General features: G+C 33.0%; 2 protein-coding genes across 3 annotated transcripts in view; both read right to left on the minus strand.

The window, feature by feature from the left end:
- The window catches only part of LOC122512967 (BTB/POZ domain-containing protein KCTD9), a 106,443-nt gene that overhangs the window by 21,675 nt on the left and 63,553 nt on the right, over positions 1 to 21,215 (minus strand). The window lies entirely within an intron of this gene.
- On the minus strand, positions 15,125 to 20,121 carry LOC122512965. Of its 2 annotated transcripts, XM_043629163.1 has the most exons (3): positions 19,931 to 20,121; positions 19,398 to 19,768; positions 15,125 to 19,356 (listed from the first exon to the last, which is right to left on the minus strand). In XM_043629163.1, the coding sequence occupies exon 3, from the start codon at positions 18,938 to 18,940 to the stop codon at positions 15,128 to 15,130; it is 3,813 nt and encodes a 1,270-aa protein (XP_043485098.1). In that variant the 5' UTR covers positions 18,941 to 19,356; positions 19,398 to 19,768; positions 19,931 to 20,121; the 3' UTR covers positions 15,125 to 15,127. The 2 variants fall into 2 exon arrangements, with proteins under 2 accessions (XP_043485098.1, XP_043485097.1); XM_043629162.1 differs by having other exon boundaries at positions 15,125 to 19,768.

Genomic DNA, 21,215 nt, shown 5'->3' on the forward strand with positions numbered 1-21,215 from the left:
CGATTCAAAAAATTATAAATTAGAAGACTTACACCTTAGAAAAAATTGATATTATGTAAAAATGAAATTGGGAAAAAAAATCATATAAATTAACTATTAGTAAAAATAAATATTAGAAAAAATAAAAATTCTAGTATTAAAAAATTATTTAAAATATAATTTCGGTAACAAAAAAAATATGCAAAATAATTATTCGAATAAAATAAAATTATAAAAACTGGTTATTATACAATAAAGAAAATTGTATAAAAAATTATTAGATATTACAAAAATTTTGAAAAATACTAATTCGAAGTAATAATAATTATGAGAAGTGACAATTCGGTAAAGTTATAGTTAGAAGAAATACAAGTAAGAAAATATAGAAATTATAAAGATGAATGATTAGGAGTAAAGAAAATTATAAGAAATGTTAACTCAAAAACGTTAAAATTAGTTTGAAAAACATTTCTAAGAAAAAAGTTTTATAACAAATGATATTTCGATAAAGTAAAAGTTAGAAATATTAGAATTTAGAAAATTTACACATTATAAGAAAATATGATTCTTAACAATAAATTTTATAAAAATGAGAAATTCGGCAATATTAAAATTATATTGAATAATAATTCGGGATCATAATTATTAACAAATCTATAAAATATTGTTTATTAAAATTGACAATTCGAAAATGAAAATATTTATTTAAATAATAAATATAAAAAATAATAATTTTTAGAAATAATAATTCGGTGATTTGAAGATTATAAAAAATATTCTTTCGCAGTAATAAACAATCTGTCTATCAGTCATTCAAAAACAAAATGTTTCTGACAATTATTTTTTCGACTAAAAGAAATTATAATTAATTCTTATTAGTTAAAAATAATTTCGATAAAATAAAGATTCGGAAAATAAAAATTAGAGACTTTTCATGCGCCTCAAATCGACAAGACGATTTTTGCTTTAGACGAGAAACCTGATCGAAATACAGTTGACGAAATACTGCTACTGGCTTTTCAAAGAGGCCAAGACAAAATGTTAAAACATTACCACAAAACGAACTAGTTGTATTGCTCTTCTTTAATGTTGGATCCTCGAGTCAAGGTGGAAACTTTTAATTTAACAAAATGGAGACAGGAAATGCTTCTATGGAGTTTTTTGAAAATATTTTTCGTGAAGAATATTGTGATCTTGAGACTACTGAAAACCAAACGATCGATGAAAACAATGCAGATAATTCGACAAATATTAACAAAAGTGATGATGTCCTTGATGTAAGTTCGCTTTTCGAAGCTTCTTTAGACAAAACCTATTTGGAAGGATGAGTTACAGGCTTATTTAAATTTGAAAAGGGTCGACAAAAAATATGAGTCAATCACCTCACTTTTGTGCTTAAATTCTTGGGCCTCCTCTGACTTAAAGTCAGCGTTGAAAATTTAAGACTTACGTTTTTCTTAAATTATTACTGTTGCTAAAATTTTAATTTATGAATTTAAATTTTTATTTAAATAAATATTATATAGGTTAAAAATGAATCAATATTTTCTTTTTATTGACACGAGACTAAACGAGACACCGAGACTCCAGATTTTCATATTTGACGAGACCGAGACGAGACAGCACTACAGCTTTAGTATTAAAAATTCAATTAAATGATAATGAAATTATTGCGGGTAATATAATGTCATCAAATAGTTCTTATGTTTCCAATTATGATCTGAGTAGAATACATCGGAAGAAGAATATTTAATGTAATTTCGAGTTTTTCTACGAAAAGTATATTCTTATTTTTGTTTTTAGTGTCACTGGAGGACGAGTAATTTATTTAGGATGCTGGAGTGTTAGGAACGGAAATTACGAAGGAAATACGAAAACGGTCTATGCGCAAGTGCGCGGGTTCAGGTCCCAAAAAAGGCGCAAAATTGAGGGATTAGAGGTTCGTCTGTCGAAAGAGACGGTTGTGCGAAAAATGTGCGAAACATAAATTGTTAACGAATGTGCGTGTATAACAATATTAGTCTGAACTTTTTGTTTATTTGTTTTTAAAACTCTTTTGTTTAAATACTTTTGAAGTGGTTATTTTGATAATATATTTCTTATTTTCTTTGTACATTTTGTGTTTTAATTCATTCGGAAACTTTCTCCTTTTCCACGCTTTCCACTCGACTACTCTGATATTATTTATTATTTAAATTTTTCTAACAATTCAGAAGTGGAAACAAAAAAGAACAAACTCATTTGTTACTGAATACGTATGATATAGTTGCACTTATTAAAACATGGCTAACTGAAGAAATTGACAGTAGTATTGTTAATCTTTATGATTTTAACCCGTCAGCGGTCGCACCGTGAGAAAAAGTCGCACTTATTTTAAAATTAATAATTTCTAATGATACAATTTTGTTATCTCTGAATTTTTCTTATCTTTCCAAAAAGTATTCTACTTTTACATAATCATAAGTAACATTCTTCAAATATTAGCGTTTATTTAAAAAAAATTATGAATTCCAATCAAAACTGTGAGACTTTTTCTCATCACGCGACTAAAGTAAGTTGGTGTAGCATGCCTTCGGCGTTTGTCGGTGGTATTCGGAGGTCTTCGTAAAAAGGAGAACGACTTTTAGGTTATATTTGTCAAAACTGCTATCAGTATGAACAACGATATTGATGCCGAATGGTGTGAAAAAGAGGTTTTATTTGATTTCATAAAGATCATAATTCTGACTCAGATAATGATTTTCCGGACTAAGTGGAAGAAAATTCTGATAATACTGACACAGAACAATCTGATTCCGGAGACGAAGAACTCAATAATAATATAGATACATTTTTTATTGGGAAAGATAAAAAATAAAATGGTCAGCCAGTCCTGTAAATAAGAAAGTAAGGGCGAGAAAACACAATATTGTTATAAAACTCCCAGGAGTGAAAGGTGATGACTTTATAAAATTATAACAAATTACAAACGTAAAAGAGATGTGCGGCCTACTAGTGTAGTTGAGATTAGAGACACTTTTGGATTGCTTTACTTAATAGAAACAAAAAAAGTATCATTTTTTGGAAAAATTGTGGACTATCGACGGCACAGCAACAGATTATTTTCGCGCTGCAATGGCCTCCAAAGATTTTATCAATTATTAAACGCAATAAGATTTGATAATATACTCACTCGAAAAGAGAGAGTGAAATCTTTAAGTGTTACAAAACACGAAAAAATCGATCACACCGAGTCGAAAATTCGGATTTATTTGATATCTTCATGTTTTATAATAATATTCTTATAAGTTATTGAATTGCAAAATTTTTTAAAATACTGATTTCTATGTGAAATTAATAAATATCAGGGACCGTCACGGAAATCAAATTTTGATTTTGTTACAATATTCCAAAACAAAACGAAATTATTAATGTATTTTGATTTTGATTCGGTAACGAAACAAAATTTACTTTACTTTAAGATGTTAAAAGTATCTTCGTACACATTTTCTGTGTATTTTTGGGGTAAAAAGTTTTGAGGTTCACTATGGGCTCTTATGGAAAACACTTTATGTATCTTAGTTTTTAGTAACTTACACTTATGGCGCATCTTACAATTCTTAAGTAACTTATCGCTAAACATCTTATTGCAACAGAAACATCTTAATTTAAGATACTTTAAAGAACTTACAAAAGTATTTTATTTTTTAAGATGGAAGAAATATCTTCATCACTGCTAAAACGTATAAAGCATCTTAAATATCAGTAAGATGCTTTAGAAAACATCTTATTTTAAGATGTAAGATACCATTTTTCCATCTTACATCTTATTTTAAGATATCAAAAAAGACACCTATTTTTGCAGTGTTACTGATGTTTTCGAATAATTTTATAATTAAAGAAATTCGTAAATAAATGTATGTAATAGAACAGTTTTTTGAGTATCACATGTCCAAACATATCGGAGCTTTCGCAAATATATTGATATTTGCGATTTTGCTTTTTGTTTAACTGCTAAAATTTATACTGGCCGATACTGGAGGACAAATTTTTCAAGACTGGTTTTTCTGTATTTTGAAATGTTATTATTTAAATTTATTATTACTCAACAAAATGATATTTTTTTTATCGATAGCTCATGAGTTCCTAAATACATATCAATAAGTATTCAACATGTAAATTAAGGTGACTCTCCTAATTTTTGTCTATAAATAATTGTTGAAAACAATGTTTAACATATTTTTTTATCCGTATAAAAGTGGTTTCATAGAATACTTCTAATATTATTTGGATAAAATATTTCGAATTCAGATTTATTTGGAAATATATTTTTCAATACTTTTTTCAATATTACTTGTAAATATCGAGAAAATTCTTCATTAGTTAACTCTCCTCTAATTAACCCGAAAAATCCCAACTCAACATCTCTACTTATTTAAGAGTGAGACAACGTACGGGGCTTTGTCTGGTGCCGACTATAGGGTTTACGTTCTATTTACTTAATTGCAAGGTGAGAATTTTTATCCCAAACGATTCATTGCATTTTTATTAATTTTTAAATATTTTTGTCCAACATTATTGGATCAAAAAAGGTGAGTAGTATAGCTAGGAGAGTTCTGCCCCAGGTTCTGATCTCGGCTAAGTACCCTCAGTCGGTAATGCAGATTTCTACTTTATCAGCAGTCGTTAAGGTAGGATCTGACAGCAATTTTGACTCAACCGATAAGGTATGGATCTGTTTTACCGACTGAGTTAGTTTGAAGTTAAACCGCTAGATGGCGCCACCAGCGAATTCAAACCCCTATGGCGGGATATTTAAATTTTTATTTTTAAACTTTCAAGTGGCTTAGAAAGGGTTCTCTGTTTTACCGACCGATTTTTTTTAGTTCCGGCCGCCACCGCTAGATGGCGCCACCAGCAAATTCTAATCAGTTTGGCGGGTAATTTAAATTTTTATTTTCATAGTTTTAAGTGGGTTAAAGGGGCGCTCTGTTTTACCGACAGGGTTCAACGATCAACCGATAGATAGCGCCACTAGCGAATTCCAAACCCTCTTGGCGGGAAATTTAAATTTTTAAACTTTCAAGTGGGTTAGAAGGGGTGCTCTGTTTTACCGACAGTGTTCAATGTTAAACACATAGATGGCGCCACCAGCGAATTCAAATCAGCTTGGCGGGAAATTTAAAAATTTATTTTTAAACTTTTAAGTGGGTTAAAAGGGGTGCTCTGTTTTACCGACAGGGTTCAAGATTAAACCAAAAGATGGCGCCACTTTAATTTTTAAATTTCGCGGGCGTTACTATCCACCATTTTGCTTTACCGACAGGGTTCAAGATTAAACCAAAAGATGGCGCCACTTTAATTTTTAAATTTCGCGGGCGTTACTATCCACCATTTTGCTTTACCGACAGGGTTCAAGATTAAACCAAAAGATGGCGCCACTTTAATTTTTAAATTTCGCGGGCGTTACTATCCACCATTTTGCTTTACCGACAGGGTTCAAGGTTAAACCAAAAGATGGCGCCACTTTAATTTTTAAATTTCGCGGGCGTTACTATCCACCATTTTGCTTTACCGACAGGGTTCAAGGTTAAACCAAAAGATGGCGCCACTTTAATTTTTAAATTTCGCGGGCGTTGCTATTCACCATTTTGTTTTACCGACAATGTTCAAGGTCAACCTAGTAGATGTCGCCACAAAAATTAGTAAAAAGATTTATAATTGGTATATATAATTTATAAGACTTTTTGAATTTCGTGGGCATTGCTCTCTACTATATTTTTCTACATAGTTTAAGGTCAACCAAATAGATGGGTCCACTAAAATTTAATTTTACAAGCGTTGCAAACTACTATCTTGATTTTTTAAATTTCCCGGGCATTGCTTATAATTAAAATAAGTTTAGAGTTCTACAATTAAAACTGATGTAATGTTTACTAATGCAATTAAAATTTATTGAATAAACAATAAGCTGTTTGAATTCAAATTGAATTACACCAGATCGGTAATGCAGATTTCTACTTTATCAGCAGTCGGTAAGGTAGGGATCTGGTAGAAATTTTAACTCGGTCGATAATGTAGGCATTTGTTTTACCGATCGAGTTAGTTTTAGGTTAGACCGCTAAATGGCGCCATTAAAAATTTAATTTCACAGGTATTGCAGTCTACTATTTTTTGTTTTGAAATTTCCCGGGCATTCATGTCCACTATTTTGTTTTTAGAACATAATAATCCAATAAATGGTGCGTGTTCTTGAGTGTGAAATATAATAATAGTAAGTAAATAAAAATTATATAAATATTTTATACCATTTTAACATCACTTAAGCTTGTTTATGTTAAATAAATTATTCTTCTAATTTCTATTTTTCTAGAACCTTTTTTCCGAACTCTGCAATAATATTTTTTTCTTGAATTTCTAGTTTACTAATATAATTTTTTCATAACATTACTAAACATAACCTTAAAATCCATTGTATTAAACATAACCTTAAAATCTATTTTATTAAACATAACCTTAAAATGTATACCTTATTATCTAACGTAATACTAGTGAAGGTATGTAATTAAATACAGTATTAATAACATTTCATACATTTATTATATTCAATATACAATATTTACACTTGTTTTATTTTAAATTCAATATGGTTGTATGGACCACCAATATACTTCAGCCGTAATTGTCCAGAACTAATAGCTTCTTGCATCTGATCCAAGCATATAGAGTCATCAGTGAACATTGGTACAAATCTTGAAGGTAGGAATGTATTGAACTTTTTATCCACCTCAACGACGACCTTGACTCCATACCTGGTGTTGACAACCTGGATCTTCGTTATAGGATACTTATGTCCAGGAGTCAGCTCGGATAGCGGCTTCGTAGCTAGGAAAGCATCCATGCGACCAATGGCGTTGATTTTGGTTAGATCCATCTTTTCTTAGAGATAATACTTTGTGAAGTTACAAAACAGAATGAGCTTTAGAGCTCAAGGTGCCTCTATTTATACCCAAATATCACGCATTATCCCCACCATTACTTTTACGCATGCGCAGTACCCCTACCACTATTTTACGCATGCGAAATAGCTTTTTATGTTTGTAAAATACCCCCACTTTTTATTATTGAGCCACGCCCACTTTGTGACGTCATAAGACAAGTCTAGATTAGTTTTAACATGTTTAATAGTTTTTCACATGTGTAATAAAGATAATAGGATAGGAAAAGGTTAATTAAAGTAAACATTAATAGACATTTAATACATTTATTCATTATATAGGAAATTTTCACAATCATTATAAAAATCTTTCAATGTACAATCATTGTCAACTTCATCATTATTTTCTATATTATTTCGTAGTACATTCGATGGTTGTATCAACCAATTTCGTAGATTACATACATTTTTCACAGCACAGTTGCTAAAGCTACGTGTGTGATTTGTACATGTAGATGAACTATCTACACTTAAACTTTTTAGCGACGGACATTTAAAATCATCTAAATTAAATACATTTAGCGTATATTTTTCTAACCATTTTTGTTTTTCTAAACCTTTTACATAAACAGTAGGTGTACCTATTAATACTTCTTTTATTATAGGTTGTAATTCTTCATAAGATACGTCACCAGCAGCCCAATCGATACCATGATAATTATTTGTAAGCCATCGATTCTCACATTTGTATCTTGCAGGCAATCGACTCCAGGCATATGGCGGCTCGAAGAGGTAGACCAATGGATGAGCATCTTGTTGAAGTGGTAGAATCGCCAACTCTTTGATGACAAACTCGTTGTATGGTCTCTTGAAGCACTGAATATCTACGACGTACGCCATGGTATCTGAAATAGAATAATGGCTCAAGCCTTAGAGAGACGCTCTCTTTATAGCCTTTCCCCCACCACTCCAAATACCCCCACTACCGATGTCTTCTATGATTGGTCATTATTTCCACCAATCACGTTACTTTTTTAACAACGCCGCTGATTGGTGTATACTGTATAATGCGGTCGTGAATTATAAGGCAATATGCAGCTGTATTGGCTGGAAAATTTACACTTGCTTCAAATTCCAATCGCACATCTACAGATGCTTGTTTTAGAAATTCGTTTTGTTTTGAGCAATCAATAACAGCCAATGGTGCATAATCTTTAAAGTTATTTCTAGTTAATAAAGGTTCAGATTCTTTTCCATAGTAGGATGGTTGAAAATTACAATACATTTCATATAGTATGGAAAATTTGTTTTGAGTAAAATTTAAATTTAAATCTCCATAAGGATAGTACTGTGAGTTTAAGAAAAGTTTAACATTGAGAAGATTACAGGTATCAAATAAATTTGCATACCTTCCTTGATCTTCTTTTCGATTTGTTTGAAAACCAAGAATAACATATCGAGGTTTTTCAACTTGTGTTGAAGTTTTTACAGTCCACACGTGCTTTTGAGTGGCAGGAATCATAGGATACTCATACAAATCCCATGATCTAAAACTCATTGTTATAAGTGAGTCTTTTTCAATAAATTTCAATAATTCAATTTTTTGGCGATCATTTACCATTAAATATGGAATCAACCATTCAACTTTATTAATTATAATTTTAAATTCTTCACGCTCAGCTGCTCCAATGTTTACTACAGCATTGAGATCAGTACGAGATCTTGTTAAAATAAGTTCATGTTTTGCATTTACAACAATCTTTCGATAGTCTTCAGCAAAACCAATAATCATACTTAGTGGAATATTTACATCAAAATATCCAGCATCATTTGTTACTCTACTATCATCATCATAAGGTAGATAACCAGCATTTTCAGAGTAAATCATTTGATTAGGTGTTTGAGAAATTAGATTTTTCATTGTGGTTGTAATACCAACATTTTTAGAGCGATCAATTTCAACACCATTTAATTCATAACGAATCTCATTAAACAGGTAGGAAATACCATTGCTAATTAACTTTGTATTAGTTACAAGCGTATTGTTTGGCTTAACAATTCTGCCAGTGACGTGTAAAGTACTTTTAGAGGGAAGAATGTACAAGTCTTGATGTTGAACTGCAATTCGAATCTCGTCACTGTTATTGAATGCTGATGACACGTATGGTTGATGTGCATGAATCTCATAGTGTGCCACAGAATTATCAAATTTAACTGGACTTAGAATGTTTAAAATTTCTTCCATTTTTGTTACAACAACAAATAAAAAGTATGTGAAAAATCAATTTTTTTCCTTGTTTTCTTGATAAACTCTTAGGCCGAGCTGCTTCAGAAATAGTATGTTCTGAGATGTTAGTCTCTTGCGAACTGATTGAGGAATGAATGACTTCTGACATGGCAACTCTTTTATATAGCTTCCACCAGTTTTTCTATGAAATACAATTCCCATTACGTTGATTTAACGTGTAATCGAATTGTTATAGTTTCACCTCTAAAATTTATTAAATCTCCGTCTTGATCAACGATTCTTACTTGAATATTATGTATTGTCTTCACGGCGATTGGAAGGTAAATGACGTGAGATGGAACTTCCACAATCTTATATCCAGCTGGTACAATTGGAAAAAATTCGTGAATTGTGTGTACCTTTTTATTATTTATGTATGCTCCAGTAGTAATGTTACATTCAATTCTGATAGCATTTACCTTAAGAATGGCTACTGGTACATCTGACGTATGAGGCTTATTAGCTGTCAATATTCGTGGAGTAAATCCTAATAATTTACCAATTGAATCGTTTTGTTCAAAACTCACTTCAAGGCTGCTTGTTATTTCACTACGTAAAGTATTATTGTTAGGTTTGATTCTTACAATTTCAGATCCATTTTCAATAGAGTTTTGAATATATTTTTCAATATCTTCAATTTCATAACTTCCAGGGGGAATAGTAATCACTTTATCACCAATATAAAATTTATTTTTACCTTGATCAATATTAGGAATTGAATTGAAGGTTAGTAATTCAACTAAGCCAAGTACATAATTTTTGTTAGATAATAATTCTATCGGAGGAAAATATTCTGCCTCCAGGACAGATGAATTGCCTGAGATAGTCAGAGTAAAAGATTCTTCCATGTTGATGACTTTTTATAAACTGATCAGGTGGAATGACTTACAATCACTTATATAGAATATATTTTTGAGTTATTTCAAGCTGTCCACATAAGAATTTTAGACATAAATGACCACAATTAAAGCTATTATAATCTTGATAATTTTGATGATTATACTGTATTAAAGTATTGTAACCTAAGTAATTGACAAGTTCATAGGGTGGTTGAAGATTACCAAAACTATCAAAGTATACTGCTTTATTATTAACTTTTTTATATGCAACCCAATGAGTTCCAGAACCATCTTTATCATCTAAATTAATAATGGCGGATTCATTTTTTCGAGGACCACTTATAGGTAGTTCATTTCGCATAAAAACTCCTCGAAAATGGGAAATTTTCATTTCTTTAGCATATTTAAGTAAATCTAAATCTGTAAGTGCTCGTTGAGGCAGCTTTAAACTTTTTTTTTGTACATCGTCTCTTAATACCTTGTCCTTTAACATATGGTTTCAAATGAAGTCCCAAACCTTGTCGGTATGGTTTTAAATGTAGACCTTTACCAAGAGCAACTGCTTCCAACTCTCTATTATGACGCTGAGCTTCCTTCAACTGCTCTTTTGCTGCACTTGCATCATTAACAGCTTTTGCTACACCAGCAGCTCCCCCAGTAAGCGCTCCAAGTGCACTTAGACCAGCAAAAATTGGAATTAATGGTAACAGACCACCAACTTTTGATGGAACAGGTAGAATTCGAGGTGTTAAAACCTTTTCTCTACCACCTGCTTTCCTTACAGCTTTTCGAGCTGTTTCAATAGCTGACTTTATTGTTGATCGAGCATCATTACCAGGAATTATTGATTTTCTTGCAGCATCAACAATTTTTCTAAGATTTACTCGTTTTTTTGATTTTATCTTCTTTACTCGTTTCTTTGACTTTGTCTTCTTCTTCTTTACTCCCATTCCAAATTTTGATTTTGCTTTCATAGCGTTTGTTATTGCGTAAGCTGCAGCTCTTTCACTATATTGTGCGTCTGGAGCAAATACACGTTGCCACGCTTTGTCAGCTAATACTCTATCAGCAGCGTTTCTTTTTTCAACGTTTTCTCGATTTTTCGAGTAAGCAATATCGTGCTCTTTACAAGCGGCGTCTAATGGATTAACACCTGGATCACCTCGGTCTAGACGTTTTGCTAACTTTGTACCAGGTCCACAATATTGATAACCTGGCAAATGTAATTCAAATGGCAACTTGTTTATAAGTTTATTAATTAAACCTTTTCCTCGAGAGTGATGATATATAATCATACCTTACTCTGTGAAAGTTAAAATTAGAATGACTTGTGAGCTATATAAGCGCTGTATTTATACCTTTAGCGGCAGTCTAAATCAGGATGCGGTTCAAGGAACAACTTCACAAGCTGCCAGTCGTCAATCTAGACTCGATTGTTGAACAACAAGACAAGAAAGTGAAGCGTCATGGTAGCTTGTTATCAGGTAGTATTCGAGCTATTTTTTGTGGACCATCAAATTGTGGAAAGACAAATGTACTGCTTTCTTTAATTTTACATCCTAATGGTCTTAGATTTGATAATATTTACTTGTACTCAAAGTCTCTACATCAACCCAAGTATAAATTCTTGGAACAAGTTGTAAGTAATGTTGAAGGAGTAGAGTATTTACCATTTAGTGAGCATGAAGAAGTCATTACTCCTAAAGATGCAAAACGGAATTCAATATTTATATTTGATGATATTGCTTGCGAGAAGCAAGATAATGTAAGGGCATTCTTTTGCATGGGTAGACATGTTGATGTTGATTCTTTTTATCTTTGTCAAACATATGCCCGCGTTCCTAAACATTTAGTACGTGATAATGTTAATTTACTAGTTCTTTTTCGTCAAGATGAGAAAAATTTAAGACATGTTTATGATGATCATGTTAATACTGACATGACATTTAATCAATTTCGAGAATTATGTTCAACATGTTGGAATTCAGACAAATATGGATTTGTAGTAATTGATAAGGATTCTGATTTAAATGATGGAAGATATAGAAAAGGATTTGATAGCTTTGTAACACTATAAATATAAGATCATTTCTAAAATATTGTTAGTTCAATATGAAACCTTGTAATAATAACATGTTTCATAAAGAAAAAGAATATCTTCATCAAATTGCTAAAGCTAGTGAGGCAATTAGGCGAAAACATCGTATGTTAAAATTAGGAAAAGAAGAAGCTGAAAATGTGTTAAATGAAACTTTCAAACCGATAATTCAACCCTTACAAAAAATTATCAACTTGACAGACAGTGAACATGAAAATGTCAAGATTGAAAATGTTAAGGTTGAAAAGAAAGAGCAGAAAGAGGATGATAGCATAAACTATGAAAGTGAAACTGAAAAATCTCCAGATGATGATAAAATAAGTAATAAATTTCTATACTTATTAAATCATAATAGAAAGCAATGTTTAGATTCAACATACGGCATACGTAAGCTAAGTGATGGATCACTTATGATTGGTGATTCACCAATAACTCTTGAAGATCAGTTTGTTAAAATTGGTGATAAATGATATCTTCAAACACCTGGATTACTTGAACTTTTATTCAAAAGTAAACCTACCAGATCGTTTATAAGTGAAGCTGATGAAAGAAACTATAAAGAGATTCTGATTGCTACTAATGCACACAAAAAGAAGTACAGTTCCTCTGAATCAATACGTACAGATAAGAGTTACAAGTATTTGAATTTTATATCTCAATTCTTCCCTCGAACACCTACCAAACAGCCATCTGTAAGCGGTAGTTCATTACCTAAATTTATGATTACAAACAAACATTTTCAACGAGAATATATCTATTGGGATGATCCAAATGAGTTGGTTGACCGTCTTAGACTATTAATGGCTTCTCAAGCTGCTGGAAATCCTAGTCACAATAATGAAATCATGTCTATCATTGAGGAACTACGTGAAGCTAAAATTATATATTAAGATGTGTTTTAGCAAATATCATTCATTTCAACAATGAGCATTGACGTGTTCGGACATCCTCTCAATCAAAGAGGAACAGCAAGACGAGGGCCTCCTGGAGTTGGTTTTAAACTTAATTCTCAAGGTAACTTTGACGTTGAAGGAAGAAAACTCTGTAATCTTGCTAACGCTGAAGAAGAAAACGACGCTGTCAATTTAAAACTTGTACGACATATGATAAAACACGAAGTGCGTTTATTGTATGAAGCTAGTGCCTCACTTAGATCAGAGGTGGACAATAACAACTTATTTCTAAAAGTTCTTGAAGACTCTATTACAGAAAAAATAAAAAATTTTGAAAAAGATATAAATCAAGACTTATCTTATCGAACAGCTGAAATTATTAGTGAATTGGATACTCGCTTAAGTGCTCTTGAGAATGAACAACAAAAAATTAACAGTAGTGAATGAACTTCATACTCAGGCTAGAAAAAATTATCCTCGACGGCGAGTTGAAATGCGTGATATTGATGAGACATGGCAAGCAGATTTAGTAGAAATGATACCTTATTCAAGAATAAATAAAGGTTTCAAGTATTTACTAACAGTTATAGACATATTTTCGAAATATGCTTGGGCTGTTCCAGTAAAAAGTAAAAATGGAAAAGATGTTTCTCATGCAATGCAATCTATATTTGCTAAAAAACGCATACCAAAAAACTTGCATAGTGACAAAGGAAAAGAATTCTATAACTCACAATTTGAAGCATTAATGAAAAAGCATAAAATAAATTTTTACTCAACATACAGTAATATGAAGGCTTCTATTGTTGAACGGTTTAATCGAACACTAAAAAGAAAAATGTGGATGCAATTTAGTTTACGAGGAAATTACAAGTGGTATGATATATTACCTACTCTTATTTCCAACTACAATAATACAAAACATAGAACAATTGGAATGAAGCCTAAAGATGTTACTTCAGAAGACGTTGAAATTTTAAAAGAAAGGATCTCTAAACTGAGAAAAATTCCTTTAAGACGACCAAAGTATAAAATTGGTGACAAAGTTCGAGTAAGCAAATATAAAAACGTTTTCGAGAAAGGATATACACCCAATTGGACAACAGAAATATTCACCGTGGATCAAGTTGTATCAACTCAACCAGTGACTTACAAGCTCAAGGATTACCAGGATCAACCCATCAGCGGAGGATTTTATGAAGAGGAACTTCTTAAAGTAAAATATTCAGATATTTATCTTGTGGAAAAAATTCTCAAGACACGTGGAAACAAAGTTCTTGTCAAATGGCTTGGCTTTGATAATTCTCACAATACGTGGGAAGATAAAGCAAATGTATAATCTATTATTCGCAAATCGTCCCTAGTAACTTAACGCAAATGTCAATCAACCAGCAAATCAATCAAAGATTAATGTTAGCGTAGAACCTCTCTATAAATCAAAACTGCTTCCAACAACAGACCTTTACACTGCCAGTGCCAAATTTAATTAACATTAAATCAATAATGAGTCATTAATGAATCATTAATGAATCAATAATGAATCAATAATGAATCAACAATGAATCAATAATGAATCAATAATGAATCAATAATGAATCAATAATGAATCAATAATGAATCAACAATGAATCAATAATGAATCAACAATGAATCAATAATGAATCAATAATGAATCAATAATGAATCAATAATGAATCAATAATGAATCAATAATGAATTAATAATGAATCAATAATGAATCAACAATGAATCAATAATGAATCAATAATGAATCAATAATGAATCAATAATGAATCAATAATGAATCAATAATGAATCAATAATGAATCATTATTAAATCAGTTGGCACTGGTATTGTAAAGGTCTGTTGTTGGAAGTAATTTTGATTTATAAAGAGATTCTACGCTAACATTAATCTTTGATTGCTTTGCTGGCTGATTGGCATTTGCGTTAAGTTACTAGGGGCGATTTGCACATTTAAATTAATATAAGTTTTAATCATATGTTATTATGTATATATGGAAGGTTTTTTTAAATAAAAACACATGGAAATTGTATATAATTGCATTATTTATTAACAAACCTTTTATTTTTTTACAATCATGTTTTACAAAATCATTCGTCGATTTTAGGGATCGCATAATGTCCCCACGGTAGAGTGTCAGTACTCCCCGGTAACAAATATCGTTTGTCGTCTTGCGGACTTAAGGCTACTTTTATCTGTTTTACAGTTTCGACATTGTGTAACCGAGATCTAATGTTATATTGCGTTCGAGTTTGAATGTCAAAATCTCTCAGACATTTTACATAATCATCAAAGTGAATACTCTTTTTAACAACGCCGGATTTAATGCCTTTAGCTTTTTTAATAATGTCTTCACCTTCAACCCGTACGCTGTACATCTTACTCCGCAAGCCAACAAATTCGGTAACGATCTTGCCGTTACATTCGTCTTTCATTAGACCGAGAATCTTTTTGTTGGCTTGCGGAATGCCGTACACGTTGTTTGCGGGATAGTCTGACGTATCGAACTTTTGGATGTCATTTTTCATGTCATTGTAGACATCTTTACATTTAATTTCGTAGATTAGACTGTCTGTATCGGTATACATCAGTTTACAATTGTCGCCGTATTTTTTTAACATATACCCGTAGTGAAAATCGTAAATAAGCGTTTTGGAAACATCGAGCACACTTAACCCCACATAGATCGGTTTGTTGAGTAGTACCTCGGTTTTACGCAGTTCAATGGCAACCAGATTTTCGTCGAATATCGCTCGACTATGGAAATTCGGGCGAGAAATAAGGGCTTCAGCTCCATAGCGGCCAAACCATTGGGTGACAAGCTTAATGTCGACATGTTTACGGACATTTTCCATTGTTTTACCGTATACCGCATTGTTCATGAGCTTGAACAAATTTTTCTCGAACTCATTCTTGGCGTTGGTTCGCATCATCGTATTATAGTCTATATATGGTTTAAGCCATGTTGATTGCTTAAACTGTAAGACTCGATGAATTTTAACAAGCTTAATGCGGTTGGCGACAACTTGTTTTAAAGTGCGGTAATGGATCACATATTTTTCTTTTGGTTGGAGAGTTGTTAATAATTTCTCCTGTTTCGAGAGGGGTGGTTTCGCATTTTCTGCGCAAAATGGCATATCTTTGTGAGTATCGTGGAGATTTTCAGGATACTCCAAGTCAACTTCGAGTATGTACCCAACAGGTGAATCGTCAGGCACATTAAAATCGAAGGAGTTGTCGACATTATCAACCCATTTGAAGCCGCCATAAGGGAGCGCTTGAGCCATTGCCCAGCCATATAGATTATTGGCATCGAAGTACATAATATAGCTTGTATCTTCATTTTTGTCAAATTTCTCCATATACGGATTATTTGCTTTAGTATATCGGTTGCAACATTGGCTAATGCCACCTCTAATACCAGACTCAACAAACATAATCATATCGATGTCAGTTATAAGTTGCAATCCTATGCTCGTGTACTTGAGCATAGCATCCCAAGTTAAACCGGGGGTTGTGTAGTAGTGGGCAGGATCTAACCCGTACGCTTTTACACATTCTTTTCGGAAATTTTCAAAGACATCCGCAAGTAACAATACATCTGTTTTCATATACAAATGTACATAGTCGTATAGATTTTTACAGTCAAACTCGGTCCATACATTTTGCGCATGCGCATACTCGTCATCAGAAATACCGGCGTCATACAGAGTACTATAAAATTTCTCGATCGGGGGCAATTCGGTTTCGTCGAGTTTGCTTTTTGAGTCAAAGTACTCGTAAGGGAATACACCTTTACGCGTTAGTAATTTTATTTTATCAGGATCTGTCACCGTACTGGCAAAAACGGAGTTTACAATTTTATACTCGTCTAGGTACGATGCGAGTTTTTCTAGGGATGCTGCCATGAATCGCAATGAGTCAATGAATCGAAATTTGACCTCACTCCCCTTGACATGTTTAGTAAAAGAGATATACTTCTCTTTGTTAATGGGGAGGAGGTCAATTTTCCCTTCAAAGCTCGTCGAGATCGCGTGAATTATAAAATGGGCGTCATAGCCACTTAGGTTGTGGAACACCACGGGAATTGTTTGACAATCTTGATAGTTTAAATTGCATGATTCATGGGCAGCACCCCTATATTTGCCAGTAAGGTGACAGTGATCGCGGACTTTCTTTTCGCTTGCTAGTATTTTCTCATGACAAATGTGACATATTGTCGCTCGCTTGAAGTCACTGATTTCTTGAGGAGTTAAGGCATTCATTGGTATCGGATTTTTAAATACATTATCAATTTTTTCAGATAATTGCCTTAATTCCTCAGTAAACCATTTAGCAGGATCAGATTCATTTTTCGGGCATGGTACATATTTACATAACGATTCATCGTAGCTGCATTTTATATAATAGCCAATACTCAATAACTTATGGCGCTGGAATACTTCAGTCTTACTTAAATTGTCTACATCTTCATCGGCGGGAAGAAGTAGACTTTCGCAGTCGGCGTAAATTACATACGGTACTTTCTCTTTATTCTTATAATTTTTAAATGTGATCAGACTCTTGTTAGGCGTCGGTAATTTAATTTTACACTCATTCATTTTTTTACAATTTTCGATGTGTGCGTTCAATCTATCTACAGATGAAAAGTAGTGTAAGCATCGGTCACAGATATGTTTTTTACCATTTTTAGCCGATAATTGTTTCGATACAAGGCGTGACAAATCCTTAATCCATACATAATGGAAGTTTATAAAATTATCGTTGTCATACAATACATTATCATCATCACTTTCATCCGCATACATGTCGGCAACATACAAGAGATTTACATGCTTATCTCTTTTTTCTGTAGTAAGGTGAAGAGGATGTGTTGAGAAGTCCCCATAGTATTTTGATAAACCATAGACATTAATTGAAATATCATTTAATTTTTCAAATTTCGGGACATTTTTAAGCGTCACTGAAAATTCAATTCCGTCAAAGTTCAATTCATCTTTAAATTCTTTATAACTGGTAACGCGCTCAGGATGTGATACATTTGGATGTAGGGCTGACAATACTGCCCACTTGAAACATTGATTATCTTTATTTTCAACATTAATGCATGCATGCTTGTTTTTTATTTGTGGAGGTAAACCGATGTAAGAGCTTGCACGCATTGGATTATATTTATTTACATTTATTTCAAGCCTTATAATCGATTGAAGGTTCCAATTCGAACCCTTTGCATAGAACTCTTCGACGCTGTGCAAAATCGGATGTTTGATGTTCTCATCAAACCAATCGTCTAAAAGGGTTGTGGGAAAGATGCTGTTGGCCTTGGTTCCAAAAGGAATAGGCTTAACAACCTCCACATCATTCTCAACCCTCTTAAAATTGGCGATGAGAACACCATACACTACAATAGGTCCATTTTTATTTAAGGCACCTCTAATGTGGTCCTGAAACAGTATGGACGCGTCGTTTAAAAACGAGCTTACGTCGACGTGTACTAGGTTCAAGACCATATTAGTGTACAGTCTACACGCGAAAGCACTCTCACACTCTGCCCAGCGAACACGTTTCTTAATGTCTGGGTCACCGATCCCAGCGCCATCTATTACGTGGGATTCAAACAATGCGTGAAACCTTATGATGGATTGTAGAATGCTCACACATCTTTGCTTTTGATGTGTAAAGTACATCGATTTAAGAATGCTCGATAACACGTTTTCATGTTGTGAGCATTCTACAACCCATCGTTCGATAAAAGAGCGTCTCTCATTTACGTTACTTAAATAAGGTATCAACTCAAGGGCTTCTTCAATGAGAGTAACAGTGATGTCACTCTCGTCGAGAATAGTACCGTAATTCGGATACTTACGTGGTGGTCCATCGGTGGTCGTCGCCTTCCGCTTCATCTCTGCACCTGAAATTAAAAGAAACACACTTACAAGCTAACACACTTACAAACTAAACAGAACACACTTACAAGCTAACAAAAGAACGAACTTACAAACTAACAAAAGAACACACTTACAAACTAAAATACTTATACTAAACAAAACGAACTTACAAACTAAAGAACTTAACCTAAAAATCAATACAAAGTAAATGCAATAAACACAGAACACAGTAAATATAAATAACAAAAAAGACGGTAAATATAACAATAAATGTAACAAAAAAGACAGTAAATATAACAAAAAAGACAGTTAGTAGTGGCAATGGGAATCTGCTGCTGCTGCTGTTGGAACCGCTGAACCTGTGAACAGAACAGCTACTGACTAAACTCGTTAAAATCCCTGAATATATACCCCGAAATCCCCACTCCTACCTTTCACGCATGCGCACTAGACCATTTACCCCCACTCCAACCTTTCACGCATGCGCACTAGACCATTTACCCCCACTCCAACCTTTCACGCATGCGCACTAGACCATTTACCCCCCACTCCAACCTTTCATGCACCCCCACTCTTAAATTTTCCCCCACCAATTCGCGCATGCGCAGAATAAATACATACTTTATTAATATTATTATGAATATTAACATTAACTATAATACGCCTAGTGGCACGCTGGTGATGACGGTGACGTCTCTGCGCCCGGGGTAGCGGTAGTGTCGTCTCCACCCTGGGCTCAAGAAAATGCGTCCTGGCCTTTGTCCTCTCCACCCTGGGCTCTGGTGATGGAAGTTGCCTTGGTGAAGTCGTCAGAAATAGCACCTCGTTACCTTCATCCTGCAACTAATGAATTTATAATATATTAATTATATTATATTTTACTATATTATATTAATTATATTATATTTTACTATATTTTATCAATTATATTATATTTTACTATATTATATTAATTATATTATATTTTACTATATTTCATTAATTATATTATATTATATTACTTACGTTATACTCCGACACCATCCTCACGACGCAGTGGTAGCACCGGCAGCTTGTTTCCATGGTGGACTGCTAACTCCACTGCTATGAGCTGAATGAGCTCTCTGCCGTGGACCAGCTACCTCGTAGGGCACTCTCCCCACCAAGCGGTTCCCCCACTACGCGCTCGACACTCAGTGTAGCGTGTGGCGGTTGACTTGAACTACTGTGAGCTCACCGCTGGTAACGCGCGAAATTCAATTTGAATTCAAAACGCTTATTGTAGTTTTAAGTAATAATTTCACTTACCTTAATTATAAATTGTTTATAATTAATAAAATAATAATAATAGTAATAATAATAATATTAATAAATAAGAAGTTAATTAAACTTACCTTACTTAAATAAATAAATAGTTTTAAGAATAAATAAATATTAATTATAAACATTTGATTATTATTTATATACAATACATAAATATTAATTATAAACAATTAGTTATTTTATATATATATAATAAACAAATATTTACAAATAATATTTTATAAATAACAATTAAACTTATCTTCATTTATAAAAATTCAGTCGCGCCATCTATCGGTGGTAGCCGGAACTACACCCTGTCGGTAAAACAGAGCACCCCTTCTAACCCACTTGAAAGTTTAAAAATTTAAATTTCCCGCCAAGAGGGTTTGGAATTCGCTAGTGGCGCTATCTATCGGTTGATCGTTGAACCCTGTCGGTAAAACAGAGCGCCCCTTTAACCCACTTAAAACTATGAAAATAAAAATTTAAATTACCCGCCAAACTGATTAGAATTTGCTGGTGGCGCCATCTAGCGGTGGCGGCCGGAACTAAAAAAAATCGGTCGGTAAAACAGAGAACCCCTTCTAACCCACTTGAAAGTTTAAAAATTTAAATTTCCCGCCAAGAGGGTTTGGAATTCGCTAGTGGCGCTATCTATCGGTTGATCGTTGAACCCTGTCGGTAAAACAGAGCGCCCCTTTAACCCACTTAAAACTATGAAAATAAAAATTTAAATTACCCGCCAAACTGATTAGAATTTGCTGGTGGCGCCATCTAGCGGTGGCGGCCGGAACTAAAAAAAATCGGTCGGTAAAACAGAGAACCCTTTCTAAGCCACTTGAAAGTTTAAAAATAAAAATTTAAATATCCCGCCATAGGGGTTTGAATTCGCTGGTGGCGCCATCTAGCGGTTTAACTTCAAACTAACTCAGTCGGTAAAACAGATCCATACCTTATCGGTTGAGTCAAAATTGCTGTCAGATCCTACCTTACCGACTGCTGATAA

The sequence above is a fragment of the Leptopilina heterotoma genome, unplaced genomic scaffold (genome assembly GCF_015476425.1).
Source record: "Leptopilina heterotoma isolate Lh14 unplaced genomic scaffold, ASM1547642v1 Lhet_130, whole genome shotgun sequence".
Classification (NCBI taxonomy): domain Eukaryota; kingdom Metazoa; phylum Arthropoda; class Insecta; order Hymenoptera; family Figitidae; genus Leptopilina; species Leptopilina heterotoma.